This window comes from Engystomops pustulosus, chromosome 6, assembly GCF_040894005.1.
Source record: "Engystomops pustulosus chromosome 6, aEngPut4.maternal, whole genome shotgun sequence".
In the NCBI taxonomy this organism is placed as follows: domain Eukaryota; kingdom Metazoa; phylum Chordata; class Amphibia; order Anura; family Leptodactylidae; genus Engystomops; species Engystomops pustulosus.
The window spans coordinates 44,989,660-45,016,197 of NC_092416.1; the positions used below are offsets into that span (position 1 = coordinate 44,989,660).

A 26,538-nucleotide genomic window follows, 5' to 3' on the forward strand; every position below is an offset into this window, starting at 1 on the left:
TCAATCCTCCCTGGTCTATTTACGTAAAATGATCACCAGTTATCAGCAGATAAAAGCAAGGGATGCCGATAAAAGTCTCCCTTTTAAGTCTATACTGAGCCAACAGCCTCCTCTCTTCTACACCCCCATCAGACTCCATTTCTACATACATCCCCAGCCTCATCCAAGCCATGCTGTGTTAATGAACTCATGGTAATTACACTTGCACTGAATATGAGATGGGATATTAAAGTCTACGCTCATAACTGATCACCCGAAAGCCGGAATCAACCCCCGAGCGTTGCTAGGAGACTAGTCAAATATACCCTTATTATCTGGCACTGTGCAGCTCTCTGGAGAAAGACAGAGCAGATCTACAGGACAGAAATGTTCATCCTCAGCACTTTCAACATGGCTCATAATACAACACAGGGATTAAACTAAAACGATCGCCTCGCTGTCACCCAATGGTGGCTGTTTGACATAATTGGCCAATGTTTGCTTTCCAGAGTGTGCCGAAATCCAAAATACACATGGATTTCTTAGGAAGACTAAACATAAAACGTATATAAAGAAAAAAGAATGCAGCTATTTCTCCCTCGGTCCTCACAGTTCTTATCTTACAGATAAAACTGAGAAATACATCATCTGTGTCACAACAGATCAGTCATGATAAGAGATGAACGGTCCCAGCTTCAGGTGAGTCCTGAGCGACATAGTGGTGGATTGGCGGCTGTGCAGCCATTTCAGCAAAAACAGCCATTGCTTGGGCACCATTAAGGGGGTCAATTTTACAGATTGCCACCAATCCAGCAATATGTCCAGGTTGCATAGGGTGCACCCGGGCCCTGGACCTGAACTTAAAAAGCCATCCTGCTCATCTCTAGTCATGATCCCTTCCTTTTCTCTTTGTATGGCTGTAAGATAGCAAGTTGGAACAGCAGGTTCCTCATCTACCTTATCAGAGAAGGATGGAATGATTTCTAAACCACAACCCTTTGGCTAAGCCCCCTTCTCCTGCAGAAGATGGACCATGTGAGCTGAGCAGAAGATTAATATCTTTGTGCTGACTTTTTACCAGAATGTTCCCAGATCATGCAGGAACGGTGCAGACTGATTTATAGACTATATTTCTTATTTACTTTTATATTTACTTGTAGTGTTAGTGTTGCTTTGATGGAAAAGAAGTTTATTTTTTTTTTAAGGTCTACGAGATGTATTGATATAAACAGGATTAGTTATTCTGTTACCTCAATACCTACTAAATATATGGACTTTAAATATTATTCTATGCTACAAATAGAATAGTGGTTATTACAGAGTGAAATATTATGTCTTCCTTTACAGTGGAAATAAAACTTGTTTTGTCAATATATTTATGTGGGCCGACTGCAGAGCCGCCAACAATAATATTTTTTAAAATATATTTTTAGTTAAAATCTTCATTGCACATAAAGCAAAATATCCAGTAGGGGTTTATTTCACAAAATGAGTGATACTGGCAATTTTATCATAATGATCCTGCAAGGCAGTACAGACACGAGAAATTATTGCAATCCCAAATAAGTAATGGGCCAATGATCTGATGGCTTGTCTCCTCTGAGAAGAAAAGGTCACGACTTAACCTTATTTTTCCCCTATATAACTGGGTTTGACCAACCATTGTGACAGCTTTGTGACATACATTACACAGAGAGTCATCGAAAGCTTGCCTTTTCTTCCTATAATCATGATTGGCTAAATATTGCAGTGCACCAATATTAAATTTCCACCTGGCATTGGTGCTTATTGATCAGCAAAAGCTCTAAACTGAAGATATAAATCCACTAGCAAAGAAGAATAAAATAGCTAAATAGTAGAAAATAGACTATTGAATATAAACCAACAGCAGCGGGAAGACTCAATGTTTAACCAATCTTCAAGCTCTCAACTCTGCATTGGATTTAAAAGCCATCAATCTTCTCTAATGTGCTCGTGATCACCCTTAATAACCCTCAACCATTCCAAGACATAACTGCTTTTTATAAATCAGGCCTGGGAAGGATTGTCATCAGCACTTCATGAAGGGCACAAGCAATAAAAGTGGAATAGGATGTGCCAATGTCTCTTACACCTCTGGGGATGAGGCTGGAAGCTGGCGATGATATTGTCAACCTCTTCTATAATCTGAACAAGAATAGATGTCCTTCCAAGTGACTCATATACAGGTGCTACCTAACAGGTGCAGTGTAAACAACAGCTGCCCAAACCTCTTCTTGCCTGGGCACACCTTTCAGTGCCAAATAAGTGGGTTATGATTGGCTTATTGGACAGCAAAGAGATGTGCAGTGTCATTTCTAAAAAACAAAGCACACAAATTTACAGAACATCATGTACATTTTGAAGAGAAATTGAAAAAATCATCTTTCTTATTACTGTTAATTTGGCAAAATGCAGAAAAAAGATCCTACAGACCCCTGGGTATATACAAACATACAACATTGACAAGATTGTGATTAGGAAGTAAAACTAAACTGGATAATAAAGGGAATGCAGTTTTTTAATCCACTTTTTAAAAAGTACACAAAAAAAAAATCAAATAATCTGATCAAAACACCCTTATTGTACATGCCTTGCATCCTATGCAGAAGACCTTATTTATTTCCATGATAGGGAATATTAAAGGGGATATCTGGTATATAAACATTTCTTTGACACAGGCTGGGAATCATTGATCCCTTGCCACTCCCTTTTCCATGTTTATGGGTTCCTATAGTTCTCTACTTCCTAATTTTGATGTTGACAAAAAGAATCTTGTGTGACATCGCCTCACTCTCCCATGCATAATTAGCAAACCGAAGCGTCAGTTATTTTGTCCCGTTGATCCATGCTGCTAATTATGAGTTTCTTTTCTAGGTGATCCCGGCATGTAAAACTTAGCGAAAGACAGCACCAGGATCAAGATTAAGAGAAGTGAGGGTTAGTATTTCTAGTTTTATTTAATTTTTTAAACCAGTTGATTTCCTTTAAGTAACAACGCTAGAGAATGACTGGATAAGCAGTGAAAATCCTTAACCTACAAATCCTACACCATTCATTTAGCGGAACAAGGGAACTGGACTGTAAGTAGTCCGATCTCCACCAATCAGCAAGTTATATAATATCAGGTGGATAGTAGATAATATTTAGTCTTGGGGTACCCATTTCCACATTGTTGTATAATGGGTCACATCTGTAATACAACAGGTTTTTTTCAGACTAACAGCTTTCAATCCACAGCTTGTCAACTATTGCCTTTGGTTGTCTTTGTGAATGTCAACCTTGCAATTCAAACATTGAAATTTGTGCTGGGAGACAGAGATATCGCAAAGGAAAGCCGAGAGAAAAAACTGCTGTTTTTGGTATTTTTTGATACAGCCAGATTCACTGTTGAATGATTGCTGCAGACAATTTGCAGCATTCCCATCCTTTGTTTCTGCCCTTAAAAAGATTTGTGAAGTAATTTGAATGTAATTAAAGAGAAGCAAAACATAGAGTTTACATAATTATTAGAGCCGGTGTATAAGTAGCCAGTACATGAACAGTTCTGCATGTTATGGCAAGTTTCCTTTGCTTACAGCTGAGCACTATGAAGTAGTATTGATGTGTCAGCACACCAGAAACAGAAGCCACTGGTGGTGTGATTCTCCAATTATCCACACACCTGCACAATCTTCCCCACAAAGACAAATTATAAAATTAGCAGATTCAGATATCACAAAGATCACACGTGTGCACCTCATCACTTCCAGGATGTAAAAAGAAAACTGAGCAAGATGCAAAAATATCATAAATCCAAACATAAATATGCACAATATTTGTGCCATCACAGGATTTGCGACAGGATTTGCAACATCAAAAGATGGAAGAGTGGAAAGAAAAGGGTAAAGTTCCATATTTTCTTTATAGGTTCTATGTCACGGATGCAGCTGCGATCCTTGCGACACCTAACTCATGAAACCTAGAAATACCCCAAATTCTTTGTTGTACTTTATTCCAGATAACTTAGAAAGGAAGACTTATACAACTCAGGTGTAGAACATACATATCCTTCTGCAATAACGGCATTGATCTGGGAATATAAGATGTACAGATGTTATAACTGCAGCTCTGCACTGACCTTAGATTAAGCCTATGATACACTGTGGTCATCTGGGAACATGTATGAGCTAAAATGTGTTGCATGAAATGACAGAGCCACCATGATGAGAATGCTTACCATGAAATCCTCATCTTCTCATCTTGGGTACCATGGATTTACAGCTCAGCACTGAATCCACTCAACACTGATTGTCAGTTTTAGTGGAATAGCCTTTATCACTTGTGGATATGTCTTTGTATTGTAATAAAAAGATCACCAAGAACCCAAAAGCGCCTAATGAAAATAGGATGGCTATGGTCACGATAGATCTTATCTATACTTGTTGTAATCGGTAAATATCAGACACTTCATAGGATACTTCCACCATTAAGAGGTACACTTGGCAACTACTGGGTTAAGCAGGTATTGAAGAAGCAGGTATTGAAGAAGGCTCTTCAAATAGATTGGAGTGTAATGCATATTTAACAATAATATACTCATTTTTTTTCCAAACTTGTCTGTACTTGATTCCAAAACATCATCTTTAGATGTATGACCAGATCTGACCTTATTCAGAAACTCTGTAATAAATTTCTATCACTTTATTTCCAATAGAAAAACTAACAGTGAAAAAAATTAAATTGAATTACCATCTTCACAGGATCCTGCCCGAGACACGTCAATTTTCTTCTTCTGCTTGCAGGACGCAGCTTGTAGTTCACACTGGTTGTCGTAAGTGACTCCATCGCTACCACACACTGGTAGGTACGGCTGGCGCTGACAAGGCTGGCACACACACTGGTTGTTTACACACTTTGCACCAAAGCTACAGATGCTGTTTCCACAAGTCTCTGAAATACAATGAAAAAGATGCTCATGAGAAAGAAGCTATTAAATCTGGTAATATACATTTGCAAAGTGTTTGAATATATGACAGCAACTCCAGGAACATGTATCACCCACCGTAGACCACTGACATAATCAGAGTTGTATTTAATCTGAAGCCCTGCATCTACAACGTGCTTGCGCTGTAGGTTCATCAGCAAATACAAATCATTAAATTGGTGTAAGCAAAAAGTGAGCACATCCTCCACTTAAAATTAGATAATCGGCTACTCCACCATAGTGCCTTATAGAAAAGAAGAGATATGTATAAAATAGTGAGACACTCTGCGTATCATCAGGGGGTGGACATTGTGGCAGGCTTGTAAGGTTGTGCAGAATGAACATGAGTAAAATCCTTACTCACTGGTGGAGGCTGGCAAACTAAATTGAAGACTATACAAAGGCTTCTTTTTATAGACTATCCGTTTTATCAAGTACAAATCATTTAAGTTTAAAAAATGATTCAATACACTTTTGCTGAACCTACATGAATACAGTTGCTTAAAGCTATTAAAGAAAATCTACCATCAAAATCAAGCATGTTATCTTCTCAAATTAATTATTCATCGCCTTTTCCCTTCTAAAATCAACTTTTAAAATTATGATGTAGGCTCTTAGACATTCTAGCCCCCCCCCCCCTGCTCCCTTAGCACTTCCCCCTCCCTCTGCCTCATGTAATCTCATTTCAGTACAGGAAGGGTCAAAACACAGTGAGGGGGGGGAAGTGCTCCTGCACAGTATAACAGCCAGTGAATATACAGAAAGGAAGGACTCTTGGAACCGCCCCAGTAGCCCTTCAGACTCATAAGCATAATTTTAAAAGCTGATTTTAGAAGGAAAGAGGCCAAGGATAACAAATAAAAGAAGATGAGTACAGTAATAGTGCCTGGATCTATGAGTGAGTGTCCCTGGTTTATCATGCTTGATTTTGATGGTAGATTTCATTTAAGTCTTAAATAGTTGGAAAAGGGATGTTGTGGTTTGGGCTTTTTCTGTAAACAGTTTTCTGAGTCAGAGAGAAGACCCACTGCAAACAGTAAGTCCCACATTGGTTGAATAAAGGAAAGCTACATCAGGAAAAATATAAGTGGTTTAGAAAGCTGCACCAACTTTATTTGACGAAGGGTTTACAGGGCATTAGTCCAAATTATTTCCTAAATGGAATATAGAAAGAGGGAACACAAAAATAAACTGCAAAATAAGTTTAATTAAAAATAAATAAATTGAATTGCATTTCTTAATAAACATATTGTGAAAAATGTTTTTTTACCTTTCATAAGAATCATAAAATACTAATTCACAAATGCAAATTAAATATTCTTAAAGTGACAGTCCAAGTTCCAAATATTCAGTACCCCCAATGTAATGGTGACCTGTCATTTATTGTCTGCCTCTTGAGCTTAAGGTCCATTAGTACAGTGCTGTGATCTGTGACTAATTTTTAATTATAATTCATACAGGGAATCTCAGGTAGTCTGAGACACAGCCAATCATCAATGGCTCAGGCTATGGATCAGTCAGTTTCTGATTGACTGTATAGTCTTTTCTTATAACATGTGCCCTTTAATTTATTAATATATTGCCTTAATATTTCAGGAGTAATGCATATGTATCTCTCATTTCTTTGCTTTTATAAGTAAAAAAAAAAAGGTTTTAATCAGTCACCATGGTAAACTACATAACAATAACTTCATAGGTACCGAACTAAAAAAATGAAGAAAATCTTTATCGAGCTCCACATACAAAAGATGAAAAGAAAACTGCGGCTGTCTGAATTACCAAACGATTCATCCAGTGAACACAACTCTTCACAAACAACGTTATTTTTAAACACTTCCCCGGAGACCGACTAACAAATTCAGGAAAAATGGTGAAAAATGGAAAATTACAGGTCTTGATAGTTTAATGTCCCTTGCAATCCTCGGCAGCTCGCATGGCGTCTGGCAAGTGTAGAAACTGGGGTAATTTAGCGGTGACACCATCAAGCTGCTTCTATGATGGGTTGTGTTCTCTTTTTTCTCAGATTTATAAGATATATACAGTATGTGCACTTTTTTTTTATTTCTAAATCCAAAGCTATGAAGATTTATGCCACCTCCATGCGTTTCATTCTCTGGCTGAAAAGTTTAAAAATAAATGTGTCAAAATTGCTCCCAGCTCTGTGTGATTTTTATTTTCCTATCACGGACAAAGTGAAATTTCAAAATGTATTCGTGTTTAATCCTGACGCTAGAAGAACAAAAATTAAAATGACTAGAAGAAGTAAAAGCAGTGTTCTGTGTTTTTTTAAATGGAGCCTATATTTTGACCATATTTCTGTGAAGGTAAATGCATTCTATTGTTCTCTGTTTTCAGCCATTTCAAGGAGAGTAGAGATTGACTGAGGTGCTCTTCAATGGGATTATTGAGACAAAGCCCAGAAAATTGTCTGCTCCGTGGACAGTGCTGTTCGTTTTGAGAAGGTGTTGACTGAAAAGTGTACAGTATAAAACTTCAAAGACAAAAAAGAACTCTTTACTACTTTGTAGGGATCAGTCTTACGTGAAAAACGAAAGAATCCAGCACTTTAATCTAAATGGTTCCTAATATTCAACTTTATTGCGCCTAATCATAAAAACAGATGAAACACAGGTATAGTGATTGTCACGTTTCAGCCTTAGTTTTGATTGATCAAAATCAATTGAGCGTTATGCCACTATGGACGTTGTTCTTCAGGCCACGGTAAAACTCTCCAGGAAAGACTGCAGAGCTGATGAACAATGAAGGCACACAGTGCTCAGCCAAGTGATTCTGACTCTTCATTCTAGCTATTGTGGGGGTCTTAGCACCAGAACCCCACAAATTAAAAAAAAAAACTTCTGATTTGTCATTATGTCATTATGATTTGTTAAGAGTTTTATGAAGCAACTATTACATTTCAATTAAGATTGCTTGACTAAATCCAAAAATCCAAAGTCAATACGGTAGATGGATATTATGGGTTTGGAAATTTTAGAGAAGATTACAAATTACTCTAACTATTTTAATAAGGTTGAGTGCCACCTAAAGGTAACTGAGGTCACCACTAACCTATTTTGGACAAATAGACTGAACTATCTTTAAATGAACCAAATTTTTGCAAATGGCTAATCCTGGATGATAAATCTGACACATTAGCAATCATAATTCATAACTTGTCATAATTTGGTTCATTTTAGCAAAATAAAAGTCTAAAATTGGGTGTAAATTACAGAAATGTGCAACAGATCTTGTTACATTTCACAACTGTTAATTTGTTCAATTTGGAAGAAAAAAAGTCCAAGTAATCTTACCTTCATTGCTATGTGAAGATTTCTGAATTTGAGTATGGTTTGTTGTAAATACAAACAATTGTACTTATCTCAAGAGTGGGATTTTTGTCATTTTTAAAAACATATCATAAAAAGTCCAAAAAGTGAATAACCCTTCATTCCCATTCCAAAGACACTTAGCATATGGCGCATCTACTTACTGCAGTCTCCCTGTGCTGCCACCTGCAGGTTAGTCTGCTGTGTGCAGGCTCGTACATGAAGCTCACATTCACTGCCATACGTGTTGCCATCAGTGCCACAAACGGGTTGAGCTGAGGGTACACATTCCGTAGGGCAAACACACCGTCCGGTCTCTGCCTCGCAGATGGCTCCGAATTGGCATTTCTTGCAACGATCTGCAATAAAGAAATATTCCAAGGATGAGAAGCTTTAAATATCCCTGTCTATGCTTTCCAGCTGTGTTTTGTATGTCACTCGCCTGTCCTCCAAAGATAGCTAGGATGCACCTGCACCCACTTTAATTAATTGACCTGCCACCCCGCAGTGATACATCAGATGCTATTAACTCAACAGTCTGTCCTTGGGCATTCTGACAAGGTCAAAGGGTACAAAAGGGACAAATGTATAAAAAAGCAGCATTCATTTTAATGTGGGTGACTAATTTACTTCATCAAATCCTGTCTGCGATGTGCCTCTTGGGGAAAATGTCACATCTCATGCGTATTCTAAAAGGAATGGGTGAGGGAATTTTAATAGATCATTCCGCTGTTGCATTCTGATTTTCTAGAAGACACAGGAAATCAGCCACCAGTACAAATCTTGTTTGTAAAAGTTTAATTTTCGCTTGAAAGCACGTTGCCTCGTGGTTGGTTCTCAGCAGAATCCTAACTTTTGCCCCAAGCAAATATGTTCCGGCTTTCAATATAATTTTTTGTAATTGAAAATACAATTCATTTCTGGAAATATTCATTTATTTTCATCGCTTCATGAAGCAAAAACGTTTATCGAGTCTGGAATGGAGGGTTTAAAGAAATAAACGTAAAGCGGAAACTCAACACACTGTTGAATGTTTGCTCAGTGATAGGATAGCTGGCATCCAAAGTATTTGAGAGAAATTAAAAGGTATATGCACACTCTAAAATGCATGCAATTAAATGTCTAACATTACACCCATACTTACATAGCTCCCAACCGTCCCGCTTTTGACGGGACAGTCACGGTTTTTCAGACCTGCCCCGCTGCCCCGGATAGATAAGAAAATGTCCCGATAAGTTCTGCATTGTCCCGGACCAATTGGCTTGTGGTTCCGACACAATGCAGAGCGGAGAACACGAGGCAGGAGCTGCAGGGTGTACTACCTGGCAGAGCGGAGTCTTCTGCCTCCTCAGTGCAGGCTCCGCCCCCAGTGTCAGTCTCTGCCGGGGGATGACACAGAGTGGAGACACAATCTCCCGGGTCACAGCAGCAGGAGTTGAGCTGATATGGGGCACAGTGTGAGAGTCTCCTCTGCAGCTCCGTTCAGTTGTCGGGTCACAGAGAGGACAGAGGGAGAGATGCCTGACACCAAGGCTGCAGGTGGGAGCAGCCTCACAAGTAAGAAGTAATCTGCTCCGTGCTGTGTCCTCTCTTCCCCCACATTTAACCCTCTGTTGACTGAGGGCTCCACAGGAGACACCAATAAATAACTGAATAGGTGACTGCCACTTATGTCATAGTGTAACATGTCAGTGTATGGTGGAGTACATGTGTCTATGTGTGACTAGAGTGTATTTATATGTGTAGGTATGTGTAACCTGAAGGGGTTGTTATGGAGATAAGCTATTAACCCATTGCCACTGACTGGAGTAACAGTACGTCAGCAGGAGGCAAGGGGGGTATGGAGAGGGGTCACAGACAGAGCTTTCTCCATACAGCAGGGGTAAGTATTGCAGCTAACACCCCAAATTGGTGCGGCCAAGGAGGAGTAAATGTGTAAAGGACTATAGGAGGAGGTGGGAGGACAGGAGGAGGCAAGAGGTTAGGAGGATGAGGCTGGGGGACAATAGGAGGAGGCTGGGGGACAATAGGATGAGGCTGGAGGATGCTGGGGGACAATAGGATGAGGCTGGAGGATGCTGGGGGACAATAGGATGAGGCTGGAGGATGCTGGGGACAATAGGATGAGGCTGGAGGATGCTGGGGGACAATAGGATGAGGCTGGAGGATGCTGGGGACAATAGGATGAGGCTGGAGGATGCTGGGGGATAATAGGATGAGGCTGGAGGATGCTGGGGGATAATAGGATGAGGCTGGAGGATGCTGGGGGACAATAGGATGAGGCTGGAGGATGCTGGGGGACAATAGGATGAGGCTGGAGGATGCTGGGGGACAATAGGATGAGGCTGGAGGACAGGAGGAGGAGGGATGGAGGATAGGAGGATGCTGGGGGACAGGAGGATGAGGTTGTGTGACAGGAGGATGAGGCTTCGGACAGGAGCAGGCTGGATGACAGGATGAGGATAGAGGACGGAGGGGCTGGAGGACAGGAGCAGGATGCTGGAGGACAGGATGCTGGGGGGCAGGAGAAGGATAGATGACAGAGGGGCTGAGGACGGGAGCAGGAGGCTGGAGGACAGGAGGCCACAGGATGAGGAGGCTGGAGGACAGGAGGAGGCAGGAGGGCACAGGGTGAGAAGGCTGGGGGACAGGAGGGCACAGGGTGAGGAGGCTGGGGGACAGGAGGCCACAGGGTGAAGAGGCTGGAGGACAGGGGGCCACAAGCTGAGGAGGCTGGAGGACAAGGGGCTACAGGATGAAGAGGCTGGAGGACAGGGGGCTACAGGAGGAGGCTGTGGGACAGGAGAAGGATAGAGGACAGGGGGGCTGGTGGAAAGAAGGGAGCACAGGAGGAGGATGCTGGAGGTGGAGGCTGGGGAACAGGATAAGGTCGCTGAAGGAGGAGGAGGATAGAGGACAGTGTGGGCTGAAGGATAAGAGGAAGCTGAGGGACAGCAGGAGGAGACTGGAGAACAGGAGGAGAATAAAGTACAGAGGGGCTGGAGAACAGGAGGAGGCTGGAGGATGGGAGGAGGTGGCTGGGGGAAGGGAGAAGGAGGCTGGAGGACAGGAGGCCACAGGATAAGGAGGCTGGAGGACAGGAGGCCACAGGATAAGGAGGCTGGAGGACAGGAGGCCACAGGATAAGGAGGCTGGAGGACAGGAGGAGGCTGGAGGACAGGAGGCCACAGGATAAGGAGGCTGGAGGACAGGAGGCCACAGGATAAGGAGGCTGGAGGACAGGAGGAGGCTGGAGGACAGGAGACCACAGGATAAGGAGGCTGATGGGCAGGGTGCTACAGGAGGGTCTGGAGGACAGGAGGCTACAGGATAAGGAGGCTGGAGGACAGGAGGCCACAGGATAAGGAGGCTGGAGGACAGGAGGCCACAGGATAAGGAGGCTGGAGGACAGGAGGAGGCTGGAGGACAGGAGGCCACAGGATAAGGAGGCTGGAGGACAGGAGGAGGCTGGAGGACAGGAGGCCACAGGATAAGGAGGCTGGAGGACAGGAGGAGGCTGGAGGACAGGAGACCACAGGATAAGGAAGCTGGAGATCAGGGGGCTACAGCAGGAGCTGGAGGACAGGAGACCACAGGAGGAGGCTGGGGGGGGGGGGGTTGCCAAAGTTAGGGGCATCATACTATGGACTATGCTTGTGGCTGGGGCAATGGGTGTGGTTTAGAAAAAGGGGAGGGGCTTTTGTCCCTCTTTCTCTCGCCCAAAAGTTGGGAGGTATGATACTTACCTCTTAAAAATTCTGAACTACTGTCTCTCATATTACATAGAAAAAGTTTAATTGTTCAGCCTACCTCCTCTAGAAGCCTACACACACCACTCCACAGATGTAGTCACGGACAGTCAAGGTGCATAGAAAAATAGATGATAATCAACAGTAGGCAGAATCCATGGCGAACAGATTTAAAAAGAATATATTTTATTTATAACTTTGTAAAAAACATCATGTCGCCATAGAGGAACTGAAAAACCGGACACGTTTGAAATCTGACGACTACAACTAAGAATCAACAGATTCAAAACGCGTCCATTTTTCAGTTCTCCTATGGAGAACCATAATGTTTTTAACAATGCTATGAATAAAAGATATTCTTCTGTTTTCCATGAATTCTGTCTATGGATGGATTACCTTCTATTATTCTGTACATCTCTTTTATTTTGTCCTTCATTATCAGACATTTTTATGGGCTGGCACCTCAGAAAAAGGGACTTTATTGTCCCCAGGTCAGAGAAGGAAAATAATTGCTCATAGCAGGTCTTGTCACCCCCAGGAACTTCCGGCGGGGTGAACGGAGGAAAATCAGAAGTAGTGGAGCGATAAGGGAATCGGGAGCAAGGTAAGTGCTCTTTTTGCCAAGCTTATACCGGCCCCCATGGGGTTACTAGATTTCTTGAAAAACCCCTGATTCAATGCCATGATTTTCATCAATAACAAATAAAGTATTCTAAGTGTCTCAGAGCCATATCCATAACACTGGAGTAAATTGATATAAAAGTGCTGGAGACTGGAGGTACCGGCCTGAGTGGTGGGGGTGTGTCGACCGGCCCCCTCATGAATACGGCCGACTGCCAGGGGACCTCTACGCGGATCGGACCTCTTATTTGGTAAGAGGTCGGATCAATTAAAACAAAGTATGCACACAAAATTTTTTATAAAAATTGAATAAATATAAAAGGGGCTGCGGAGAGGATTAAGGGGAACATATTTGGTGGGGGTATTTTTCAGGGGTGATAGGTCCTCTTTAAGAACACCCAACTTAGACGACCCCCAATTATACATGGACCTCTCAGCCCACTGTGTCACCAGTGGTGAAGTCTCTGGATGCTGGTAATTTATTAGACTTTAGTCCCAGGCTGCAATGATCAGCTATAAGGTAAGGTAAGCATTAAGAATTAAAAGGTAAGCATTAAGCATTGAAGCTTTATGGTTTATTCTTGTTCCCGAATTGTGAGATGGCACAAAATATACCTGGTCTGACAAATTCAACTTAAAGAGGTATTCCCATCTGGGCATCCACATTTAATTTAATTAATTTGCCATATGTAACCATTTCTTCAATTGGATATTATTAAAAAAAAATGTTCCCGTTTGAAGATAAATTCTCACAAATTAGGCCATGCTGTCCCTTAGAAACATGTTAACTTCCTCGGATATGACCACCTCATATTTTTGCAGCAATGGCCAGACATGCACTATTGAGTCCTGCCTGACCACCTGGGTTCAGCTTTCATTACCACAGGACATACAGTAATCCTGGACATTTCATATACAAAAACCTTTTGTTTCTTTGTGCAATCCCTCCAGCAGAGGTGGCCGTATTCAAGGACACAGTTTTGTTTGAAAGGGACCGAAAAGGGACATTTTATTTTAATTACATCTAATTGAAGAAATGTACATATATGGCAGATTAATGAAACTAAATGTGAATTCCCAAACGAGAATACCCCTTTAAGAACAAACCTACATAACCTATTCTGTATGTCACACAGGGACTACCTGTAATCTTAACTATGATCTGTATAAATCCTATAAAAATATTCACAGCTAACAGAAGCCATTTGAAAAACTTAAATTTGTGGTCACAGGATCTGCAGTATTTCAGCTTCCCACCTAAGCCTTTGCAGAAACGACCCCCTCATCTAAATGACTCATAATGCATTCACTGATAAGACAGTATAAGCAGGGGAGGCACTGGATCATATAGATTGGAAATGACGGCTAGGTAATGTGCACGGACAGGCAATACAAACTGAACAAATTGCTTATCAGGCTGAGGAAAAGTGCTATGATAAACATGCATGTGCCCAGTTTGTGTGTGTGTGTATGGGATAAAATGACACGCCGAGACTTGTGAGAAGGGACAAAGCCAAGAGCATCCAAAGCTAATAACAGTGCACAGTCTCTGACCTGTCGTTCCCCGACGTGCGGCACTTTCATTACTCGCAACAAGGAGCAATACTCTGAGACCTCATCATTTTACCAGGACCCAGAATCCCATCTCACAATAAAACAATACCATGCGGGAAGCAAAACTATTAACCCTTTCACTTCACACAAGGAGAGGTTCATGAATCCAGTTGTTAAATTCCACAATAGGAAATCTGATAACGGAGAAAGGTAGGCAATGGTAAGGGCCCAAACAAGTGTCATCAGAAGATATAGCAAGTGAATTGGTTCTCTAATGTATAATGTACATATATCCAATAGTTTCACCATTATCAGCAGCTTATCCCCTGCTTAGACAACGGGATATACTGAATCAACCACATATGAGAATTTGCTTGTTTGTCTTTGACTCTTTAATTGCCATTTATTTGGGGCAATGAGGTCTGTAATAATGAACATTTCACCAATTGTATGTTTATGTGAATAGGCCTTGAAATAGTAGTATATTGCATATTTTAGGTCTGGCCCCTAACCCCTACATAGAAACACACAGATACCTACACCAACATTATGTTCACTATTTGAATATAGTGTTATTTTCCTAACCAATTAACCCTCTGTTCTGGCCACCGACCCAAATTATTCATACATCTTTCCCCGTTGTTTCATACTTTGCATACATCTTTAAGAAATCTATCTACATCTGGATAAATATGAATGCTGTAAAGCTTGCAGCTCCTTAACCCAACATAAATTATTTATAGTACATGCCTGTGGCTGTGTATTGTAAGGTACAGTTTATATATATCCGTATATACAGTAGAAAACATTGACCTATTAACTTGGAGCATCCCCTGTAAATCTCACCGCTCTCATTTTAGAGAGTGTACCTTTTGCTGACTGCACTAACAATTTTTGATGATATCTTCGAACCTCTCTAGAGATTTGCAGCAGCGCTCGTATACATCTTGATAAAGACATTTCATACATAGAAGGCTGCAAGAGCGTAAAGCCGCATTAAATCTTGACCCTTTACCTTCTACGGTTACTTAAGAGGAATTTGCTACTACATGCTATTTCTCATCTGCATTCACTGATGCTACTAGAATAAACTGGGAATAAGGTTACATTCGCATCTCGTTTCTTTGGATACATTCAGCGTATATATGCCCAGAAATATTCCCTTGTAAAGCCTCAATGTATCCATAGACTATACTGGTAGATCGAGGCATATTTTTTGGCTTCGTCTGCCCAGTATATGTTGTCTCCAGCAGGAAAAACTGGATGAAAAAATACAGCAGCATATCAGCTCTGCAAAGGTCATAGACTATGGGAGACGGATGCAACTGTGCTGCACTCATCTCTGACCTCCACTGAGCACACAGCTACAGGTACAAGACGGTCTACAACGTGATAAGAATGGGACCAAACAAGCAATTTCTTACCACATGGCCCCTTGTGTTTAATGGTGATCGTCTTCTTGAGTGCACAAGCTGTAGACTCTAGTTCACATGGATTGCCATAGGTGCGTGAGTCACTGCCACAGACTGGGTCATATACACTCTGGCACACCTGCTGGCACTCACAGACTGGCTTCTGGTTTTTAACTACACATGCTGCTCCAAAGCTGCATTCGACGTTCAGACAAGGACTGGGAGCGTGAAGATCTGCAAAAAAATAGAAAAACAAATGTCAGCTAAGAGAAGTGATAAATAAGGCTTGTGCAGAGAGCACAATTACAAGCGCTCCCTGAGCAGCAAGCAGGGCAAGCGGGGGAAAGTATTGCATGCTAGTCATACTCTGCCCCCTAGAGGAGGGAAGGGAATGTCAAGCTTGTTGAGCATGTGTACCCACCAGCACTACTGTTGTCATTGAACAGGCCATTCTGGATAGAATAAAAGCCATATTATACAGATACACACATCATCAACATGATATGTGAACACTCACAGAATTTGATCTTTTAAAAATCCATAGCATTACAGGCATCAATGTGGCCCAACTTGTATTGCATAGTATAAGTGGACAATTGTAATATTACTACGGTTAAGTAAGATATTGGTCAACAAATTCTGTGAGTGCACATTGGTTCAGTTTTAGTGGACACCTGGTAGCATGCCCGTCATGTGCAGAGCCTGAATTACATCACTAGAAGTCAATATACAATGGCTGTGTTTGGTAACTAGTCTCTAAAATGCTGCTGTAAAGTCCAATTTAATTGTAGAGGCAGGTAGGAGGCAGCCAGAGATCCCAACTAGCAATGGGCAAAGCAGGGGCGTAACTAGGAGAGGCAGGACCCATGGCAGACTTCTGAATGTGGACTCCCTACATCCTTAAAAATACATATTTGTATACTCAAATACTTATAAATTCTTACACACATTTATACAATTATGTACACACATTTATGCAATGATAAATTTGCTGTACAATGAGTGCCATAATATGTATATAATAACGCACATCCTCCATTTTTTGTGTGTCAGGTTAGATTCCGAGGCTCCCTGACACTGTGGGCCCCATTGCGGTTGCTATGGCTCCTACCTCTGTAGATAGGCCCCTGGGACAAAGAAAGCCTATGAAATCAATATATTTTCTGACCAGCTATATTTCACCTTCTTAGATAAGTTAACAAGGAGATTCAATAGCAGGCACAACCTCAGCTACAATGGTGCTATTTCTGGTAGAAGGATATCCTTTGAATAGGCGATTACGTAAAGGAAATCTACTATGAAAATCCATCATGCTAAACAAGGGGCACTTACTCATAGATCCAGGCACAACGACTGTGGTAATCTTCTTATATTTGTTATCCAAGGCCTTCTTCCTTCTAAAATCAACTTTTAACATTTTGCAAATGAGACAAAATGGCTCTGGAGTGCGTAACCAGAGCCCCTCCATGCTGTAGCTTTACAGGCTCTTAGACTGCGCTGGAGCACTTCCCTTGCACAGTGTGAGAACCAGTGAAGTTACCCTACAGAACCTTTAGCATCATTTTAAAAGTTGATTTGGACATTGCATAGGCATTTCACACTGTCTATCATAGATGTCTGATGGGTAAAATAAGGTCTATTGGTTTGGCAGGAATCATTTGCAATTGGATGAAAACTGGCTGAAGGATCGTATCCAGAGAGTTGCGGTCAATGATTCCTACTCAGAACGGTCACCAGTTATGAGTGGTGTACCCAGGGTTCTGTGATTGGCCCACTACTTTTTTATATATTAATTAATGGTATAGAGGCAGTGTCTATTTTTGCAGATGACACCAAGCTGTGCAGTGTAATACAGTCTATGGAGGATGGGAGTAGTAGTACAAGCTATGTAGTGTAATACAGTCTATGGAGGATGTTCATAGGCTGCAGGGGGACTTGGACAAACTGAATGTTTGGTCATCCACTTGTCAAATGAGGTTCAATGTGGATAAGTGTAAGGTTATGCACCTGGGGGCTAAAAATCCACAGGCAACATATCTCCTTGGGGGAGTAAATCTGGGAGAGTCCCTTGTTGAGAAGGACCTGGGGGTACTGGTTGATCATAAATTGAATAACAGCATGCAATGTCAATCAGATGCCTCTAATGCCAGCAAGATCTTGTCATGTATCAAAAGTGGTATGGACTCTCGGGATAGGGATGTAATATTACCACTGTACAAGGCATTGGTTCGGCCTCACCTGGAATATGCTGTCCAGTTCTGGGCACCGGTTCATAAAAAGGATGCCCTGGAGCTGGAGAGGGATCAACGTAAAGCCACAAAAGTGATAAGGGGTATGGAGGACCGCTGTTATGAGTAAAGAATAAAACAACTAGATTTATTTAGTCTGGAAAAGAGACGACTATGAGGGGACATGATTAATTTATATAAATATATGAATGGTCCATACAAAAAATATGGTGGTAAGTTGTTTCAGATTAAATCGAATCAAAAGACGAGGGGGCACTGTCTCCTTCTGGAGAAATCAAGGTCTAATCACCAGAGGCGACAGGGCTTCTTTACTATGAGAACTGTCAATCTGTGGAATAGCCTGCCTCATGCGTTGGTCACAGCATAGACAGCAGAAAGCTTCAAGAAGGGTTCAGATGCTGTTTTACACCTAAATAACATAGATGTTATATTATGTTACATAAAATTGTTTCCCCTAAATCCCTTCCTCATCCAATCCCTTCCCTTCCTTGATTGAACTTGATGGAAATGTGTCTTTTTTCAACCGTATAAACTATGATACTATGATTTTAGAAGGAAGGAGGCCATGGATAACAAATATAAGAAAATTTCCACATTCACAGTGCCTGGATCTATAAGTAAGTGCCCCTGGTTCATCATGCTTAATGTTGATGGTAAATTTCCTTTAAATCTTGGACAAACTATGCAAAGCACAGAACTTTATATAAATATGTTGCATCTTTCTTTGTCCATGCACCTGAAAGATAAATCTGCCTTGGGCTCTTTCAAACGACAGTAGTTGGTCCGTGAATCATGATTACAGTTTGGCGCTGTAGTTCCACAGAGAAGCAAGTTGTCCTTGCATTGTACATCAATATGATGTTCGGAGTCCCTTGTGATTGGTCCATGAAATCCAGCCAGTCATGATCTGTGATTCATGGACTGACTGTGGTTGTCTTGTTTAGAGAAGTTGGACATTTCAGCAGCATTTTTAGAAATTAGAACCAAAAAATGTGTTAGTTAGTGACATATAAGCAACACCAAAGTCAATCCAAAAGCAGCCCTGGATTTTCAGTGGAAGAAAGCAAGCTACAGGGCACATCCAATAGTCTCTGTACCTACAACATGGTACTGAACACCAAAGGGCTACCTTCATTTAATGTCATCTTCCAAATGCCAGCTGTGCCAAAGCTGAACCCACCTCTGTGTTCCGATATGGAGCAATACAATAAAACACGTTAATATACCATCAGATGTGATACATGTAGACTACACGCAGAAGATAACTGCGTCCATAAAGAACCATAGATCTTGTCTTGGAAAGAGTAATTGCTACCATCTCCCTCATGGCTTGACCTATTTATACAGCGCTTGCATTATTATTATTACAGGACAGGCTATGGAAATACGCTGCGCTGGGAAAGAAGGAGTTAAAAGTGGCATGCAAAATCCTGACAAGTTTATGAAAAATAACATCTGTTATTGTTTCAATTCTTCACTTTGCAAACAGTTTTTTTTTCCCTTTATGTTTCGGTAAGTGTAGTCTGAAATTAAAGCTATTGTGGGTTTTTTTTTCCTTATCCGCGGAGATCCTGGTTTCCATGGTGATATTAGTGGTTGTAGGCCTTTGCTTCTAAATGTAAATTTGAAATGCTTAGAAATTGAAATACAGCAGATCAAAAAGCTGCACAATGCAACATCATGAGAATTCTTATGCCGGTTTCAGAAAGTGCTCATTTTTAACTGTTTGGAATATTATAATTCCTGGAAAACATGTTGCGGTTTCTGGCTCTTAACAAGTGTTTTTGCGGCGCATAGTATTTTTTCTGCTACTTCTTACATACTTTCAGAAGCGTATTGCTGCCTTCATTTCCATGCTTTTTATGTAGGCGGAGTTTTTTTGCCATTTGATATCATCCTTCCAGCAAGGCAAATTATACTATTATGGATAAATGCACACAGTATATAAGAGCATATAGGGGCACATTTACTTACCTGTCTCTGCTCGTTCCCTGAGGTGCGTTGTCCAACGATCATGCACAGCTGCCGCGATTCACAAAGATCGTGCGCCCGAGATCCTGCATCTGTCGCTTCCCCGCTCAGGTCCGCCGGGGTTCACCTGGTGCATGTAAGTGCTTGGTATTGCGACACAATTTAAATGTTAAATCCCACGTGTTGACCAAATCCTTCAGGATCGTCCGGCGGCCTGCCCCCCCCATTTGTGTTGCATGCAAGCTGGTGCGATTCAGACACAAAACTATTGCGTGCAAAACAATCCCCAGCGCGATCCCTGAAAACGTCGGAAAATAAGCCCCAAACGGTATCTAATGAACATGGGCCTTCACTCCTTCCATCTTTTACGGCAGCTCTGTTGTGCATACAGAACCGCTTTACATACAATATATATGAGACATAGGCAAGGTAGATTTATTAGGTACTTTTTCTGATGTTATTACAACCGTATATTTTCAATGACAAATGCTTCCCCTCGCCGCAAAGGCTATTGCAGTCTGTGCCACCACTTCACGAACCAATAAGCTTAGCTGAGAAATCTTGCCAGGCTTCATATTGTAAAGCCTCACTCCAAGACCACTGTGCAAAATGGAATTTTGTTACTCTGTCACGTATCTTCAGGATATGATTATGTACTGGGTTTGGATTATGGTCTGATTTAAGAAAGTGTTATGCAGAAACACGGTACTTGGACTTTATACATAGTGATTGGCTGTATTTTACAGTCAAGGCCAGATGTTGCATTACTATGAATAACATTTTTATTGTACCATTGGCACAAATGAGCATAATTATTAACTGTTTGGGGGTCAATTATCTTGATTTCTCTTCCTTTTTTTCTGTCTTTTTTGCGCCTTTTTGGGGACTTTTTGAAATGTGCACTGAAGTCCGCCGGACATTAGTTTATTGTCAGTAAGACACACCTATCTTCTATTCCAGATGTCACAAATGACATTTATCTTTTCAAATTATCTAGCGCAAAAAGCTCTAGATCAGTGGTTCTCAACCTTTCTAATGCTGTGACCCCGCAATACAGTTCCTCATGTTGCGGTGACCCCAGACTATATACAGGAATATTGTATTCGTGACAAAAAATGCAATAAAATCGTGGCTCCAATGGCTTTAGGCGACCCCTGTGCTTTGATCGTTCGACCCCCGCCGGGGTCGCGACCCACAGGTTGAGAACCACTGCTCTAGATGAAACCATATTTAAAGAAAGCTTGTAACTTGAGACATTTATAACAAAGGTCACTAAAAGAGATCTTAAAACAAATTAAACACAAGAAAAAAGTATGATTGATAAAGTAGCAGACGTAAAAAAGCCTAAACAAACAGAGATAAGATAACTGACCCCCTTTATGTAACATTTAAAGGGAACCTGTCATCAGCAATTCATCTAATAAACCACTACCAGAATATTGTCAAGCAGCACAACAACTTCTAGGTTTTGTTTCTATCATGTACCTGTGTGGTGGCATCATCCTGAAAATGAACTTTGAAGTAAGATGTAAATTGGTTGTATAACGTCAAGGTGGCGGAGAATTCAACAAAAACATCATGGTGAGCTCTGAATGCCTCCTCAGTGATTGAAATCACTGGACTTCAGGAGATCTGGTTAGTGATGTCTGTATTGATGCCGGAACATCAATTGCAGTGAAGGGGGCTTTTCGAGGAAGCTTCAGTTTTCAAATCTTCCCCTCCAACATTGGCTTTACATCTCACTTCAAAGTAGATTTTCTGGATAATGCCACCATACTGGGTCATGAAAGAAACATGATCTGGAAGGCATTTACCTGCTTGACAGTATACTGGTAGTGGATTATTAGGTCAATTTCTGCTGACAAGTTCCTTTTAAGGGTGCAATTAATGTTTCCATGCCAAGCGTTATCAGCAGATTTTGGGCCTCTAAACGACCAGCATATCTTCCTACACCTGGGGTTTAAGGGTCCCTGGTCGGCAATGGAGTTAGGTGCCCTGACATATGTGCAGTGTGCATGCAATGGGGGTCCTAGTGGAATCAAGCCCCCATACCCTGCAACCATTACCTCCTGGAATTTTTGGATGAAGGCCACCGAAACAGGTAAGATCTTGGACCCTAGTGGGACTATACCTAATAACTGGTGTCCTATAAGCAACATGGTGAAGGAGTTATCTGAGGCTCTCAGATGTTTAAATACCTACTGGATACTGCCTTATAACCATTGAGCATCCCATTCACCCACCACCGACAACAGTATCAGTACTCTAGAGATCTCTGATGGTCTTTGTTCATTTTACTTGCAGCAATAACATTATTTAATTCAGTGACCACTAAAGCCAATTACAGTCAGGGATCACCAAAGAATTGCCAACAGAGCAACAGGGTATTTGATGAATGACTGCTGCCTCAAGATGGTACAAGGATTAACCTCTGTATGTATACATTATATATGATGATCCATGCTGAATAGTAAATTACAGTATATGTAATTACCTTATTTTTTATTGTCTTAGAACTAAAACATGGACAAGAAAAACTAGGTAAAATCAAGTTGTCCATTGTTATATCTGCTCTTTGCAGAAAAACAAGTGTAAAACCATCAATAAAATCTTAGCTTATTAGCAACTATGGTATAGAACATATGGTATGAAAGTGACAACAATTGCAAAAGACTATACAGGCAGTCCCCGGGTTACATACAAGATAGGGTCTGGAGGTTTGTTCTTAAGTTGAATTTGTATGTAAGTCGAAACTGTATATTTTATAATGGAAGTTCTAGACAATGTTTTTTCTTTTGCCCCAGTGACAATTGGAGTTTCCAAATTTTTGGTGTAATTGGACCAAGAATTATCAATAAAGCTTCATTACAGACACCTTACAGCTGATCATTGCAGTCTGGGACTATAGTAAAGCATCCAGAGAGCTTCACCAGAGGTCACAGTGGGCAGAGGGGTCCGTCTGTAACTATGGGTTGTCTGTAAGTCGGGTGTCCTTAAGTAGGGGACCGCCTGTATACTGTACTGCTCTTCCAGCATAGACACACTGTCCCCGCTAACAGACTCTGGAACACTTTCCAGACAGGTTTAATTTTGTAGACAGAACTGAAAGTCAATATTTCCTTTTTACATATTCTCCAGCTGCTCTCCAAGAACATAATAGAGCAAAATTCGTCTGTTCCCCACAGGAAAAAAAAAAATACTAATAGCAATTAACTGAACTGGAGCACGACTTTAACCGCAGTGTCATAGCAAGAGCCGAATAACTACCTGTAATGAATGGGAGCCCATTAGAGCTTCTTTGTTCCCCAACTATTTCAGATGAGTTGAAGTCATACGCTCCATACAAACTGCACTTCCAATAGATAAAGAGGGAGTTTTTCCTGGATGATTGACAAGTTTTACTTTAGGAAGAAAAACGTATCTTTAATTCTCTATTGGAGAAGTGACCTACTGACAGCGACTGTGGCCTTAAAAGTGGTTTCAGGAAAACCCAATAATAACAAAAGCAGTATGTGTGGAATTGCTTATTAAATCATTTAAGAATTAATTTAAAGTAATATGGACTAACCATATAAAAACTATCTCTGTCCGCTATTTTCCATACATCCTGATGTGGCTGCTTTTTTATCTTTGCTCTCTTGGCCAAGAGTTGGCACTGATATAAAGGGAGCTTCCTTATCCGAGACACCATTTCTTTTTACCTACCCTAGGAAAGTTATCTGCATTTTCCTTATGGGCTCATGCACATAATATATTTAGGACATAAGCTAGGCGTTTGTCCTAAAGCTACCACCCATTCACTTCTACTTCTGAGTATGTGCTCAAGGCTGTGTATTCCACTGCCCCATGCATGGACCAATTTTCCAAGACAGAGCAGGTCATATTCCTGCCCGTGTTTGTATCCTGGGAAGTCTTTTTCAATTGTCAATGGCCCATAAGCTCACTGCCAATGACAAACAGGATGCAAGCAAGAGTCCACGGGACCACTGTTTGCATCCTGTATAGCTGCACATGTCATGTGTTTGGAGGCTTACTCTGTAATCTGTGATCTCTGCATTCTGCATCGCTAAACTACAGATTACAGAGTTTGAGCTACTCTTAGGTACATCTATTGTATTATCATTGGTTCAGGTTTCGATACCATCCCACCTCTCTGCGGCTATGCCTCCACATCCATATTTCAATGGCAAAACAGGTTATGTAACCAGTCAATATATATTGAAATATATATTGTCCCTTTCAGCTTTGTGGCAATAGATATTTTATAATACTCAAGGGTATATCTATATGAAATGAAGCTGTAGAAATTATATATATCACATACATTATGTGATGCATAAACTGGGTACGGAAAGTATTCAAACCCCTTAAAATGTTTCATTTTTTGTTTCATTTCAGCCAATTGGTAAGATCAAAAATTGTCTGAAATAAAATTCCATACCCACTGTATTTGGCACATATGTACGTATCTTGCTATTTTTCTCTTGTGTATACCTAAAATAATTTTAGTAGTATACTGAACAGATACTAAATTCAGATATTAAACGTGCTCCAGTATATCTGTGCTTCTTATAAATAACTATGTCCCTTTATCTGTTACTGGAATGTGTTAGACAAGGAGAGCACCAGGACCTGGAGCCCAGAAGGTGCTTATTGAGTTGCTTTATATGCATCCATCATAGTCACAGAATTCAGGCTGATTATGAAGCACATATGGCACACCCCCACCTGTTATTTTCTACGCATTCCTACTCCTGTCCTTCTTATGGCTCTGATGGATGGATGTGTTTAGATGACTGTGCCCTGTGATATGAGCATAACACATCCTACACTTCGTTATATTATATTAGTGTACTCTATTGCATTTTTTATATGAGCCTGTACAGCTATGACTATGTGGCGGCTCTCTAAAAGTGTGCGTATGGACCAAGAGACACCAGGCAATGCGTCAACTAGAAACAGAAATAGACTTTACAAAACACAACTAAAAATATCTTCAGGTGGGAAGAAAATGTTCCAGGTAGCCTGTGATGGTGTTTGCAAGAGGAACGCTTTGTAGCATATGTGCCTAAACTTACATTACTTGAATTTGGGATTAAACAGAATTTTGCAAATAATAGAATGAATTAGTATTTTATTAAGATGTGACAGACTGGAAAGGAATAACATAGGATAAAAGCAGGTGTTGGTGTCATATGGATGCGGTGTCATTAAATTATTCTCATTTTGATGTGTTAGAACAACTGCTCAACCACATTGCAACATGTTTAGGACAAAAAATGTGTGAGCAAAGTGTTGCCACATGCATTACCAAATATCCCCGGAAAGTCATCAAAGGAATGTTCCTTTAAATACTTTAATAAATATGCCACAGCAAGACACCTATGACATCTCCCAATAGTGGAAATTCTAGACATACACATCAGATGGCTGGAAAGTCCTACCGTAATCAATGGGTTCCTCCAAAAGGCATCTGATGTGAAAGACTGATGTTGAATTAATTTGTAAATAGGGAGACAATTATCAAGCTTTGGTGGATCGTGTGTCAACATTTGATGTCCATCTGTCCCTTTGGTCCCACTGGATATATCAAGGGGTTCTGGCTTCTTTATGTATCTGATAACTGACCATGTAGCCGGGCAATTCTACAACAGGCTCTCTCTGGTAAAGAATTGTGCTATAATCTGCGCCAGGTCCCAGTGTAGGCTATAGTATAGTGTCCCCACCCCACATGCTGGGCCACTCCGCCGTGCACCAAGAATTTCAACTTTATCAAGACTTGTACGCAAGTAGTAGCTCAAATCAAAATTGGTCAGCTTTCCTAAAGCCTGCCACGTATACAAGTTGTTTCTCCTGGGATGTTCTTGTGCAGCATACAACAAATCTGTGCTCTATTGTTGGCGACTCGTGTGTGTCATTGACATGTTAAGTATATGTTAATGAAAGCAAAAAGACTTTCCTTTCCACAGACATGGACAGGATTAGGACCAACTCCTAAACAGCTCACCCACATATACATGGAAACAACAGGTGTGTGCATGAGCCCATTGGTATGAATTTGTTCTATGGAACCTTACTCCTTGCAAGGACATAGCCCCGGGGACACCAGATATATACACGCCTTGTTGGACCCAAGAGGATTAATTTCCCACTATGAAAACTACAGAGATGACTACAATTCCTGTGATATAACAGCGGCTTAAGGCTGCAAACTGACCATCCAAGTACCAACATGTATGCGGACCAGTTTATCCGCAGGAAGGGGGTTATGGGAAAAGTTCTTCTTACTGCTTAGCCTTTTCAACAATATAGCAGACTGTGTTTGCCTGGCATAAACTCTGATGTGTAAAAGAGGATTTCAAGAGGATTTTTTTTTTTTTGCAATGCACCAATACATAAACAGGCAACAAGCACAGAATGAAGCAGCACAAACAAGTGGATTAAGGAAGGAGCTAAAAGGTTGGTGGAAGCCCAAGCTGCACCAGTGCAGAAGCCTGGAAGCGAGCTCAGTAAAGCAGAGGGATTTTCATCCACACACTAATTAATGAGAACAAGCTGTGGATGGAGAAGAGTTGGGAGGAGAAATGAGTGTCTAGCGGGAGACATGTGGTTTAGACAGGAGACCTCAGACTGAAGACCTCACAGACATTGGGAAGAAAGCAACCAATGGGGTCATCCATCCTTACTCCACAG

General features: G+C 41.1%; 1 protein-coding gene across 17 annotated transcripts in view; it reads right to left on the minus strand.

The window, feature by feature from the left end:
* AGRN (agrin) overlaps window positions 1-26,538 on the minus strand; it is a 334,557-nt gene that overhangs the window by 74,140 nt on the left and 233,879 nt on the right. For all 17 annotated transcript variants that reach the window (XM_072155891.1, XM_072155888.1, XM_072155904.1 and 14 more), the window contains 3 exons: window positions 15,638-15,859; window positions 8,454-8,648; window positions 4,729-4,929 (listed from right to left, as the gene is read on the minus strand). In XM_072155891.1, coding sequence (XP_072011992.1) covers window positions 4,729-4,929; window positions 8,454-8,648; window positions 15,638-15,859 — 618 coding nt within the window. The remainder of the gene's footprint in view (window positions 1-4,728; window positions 4,930-8,453; window positions 8,649-15,637; window positions 15,860-26,538) is intronic.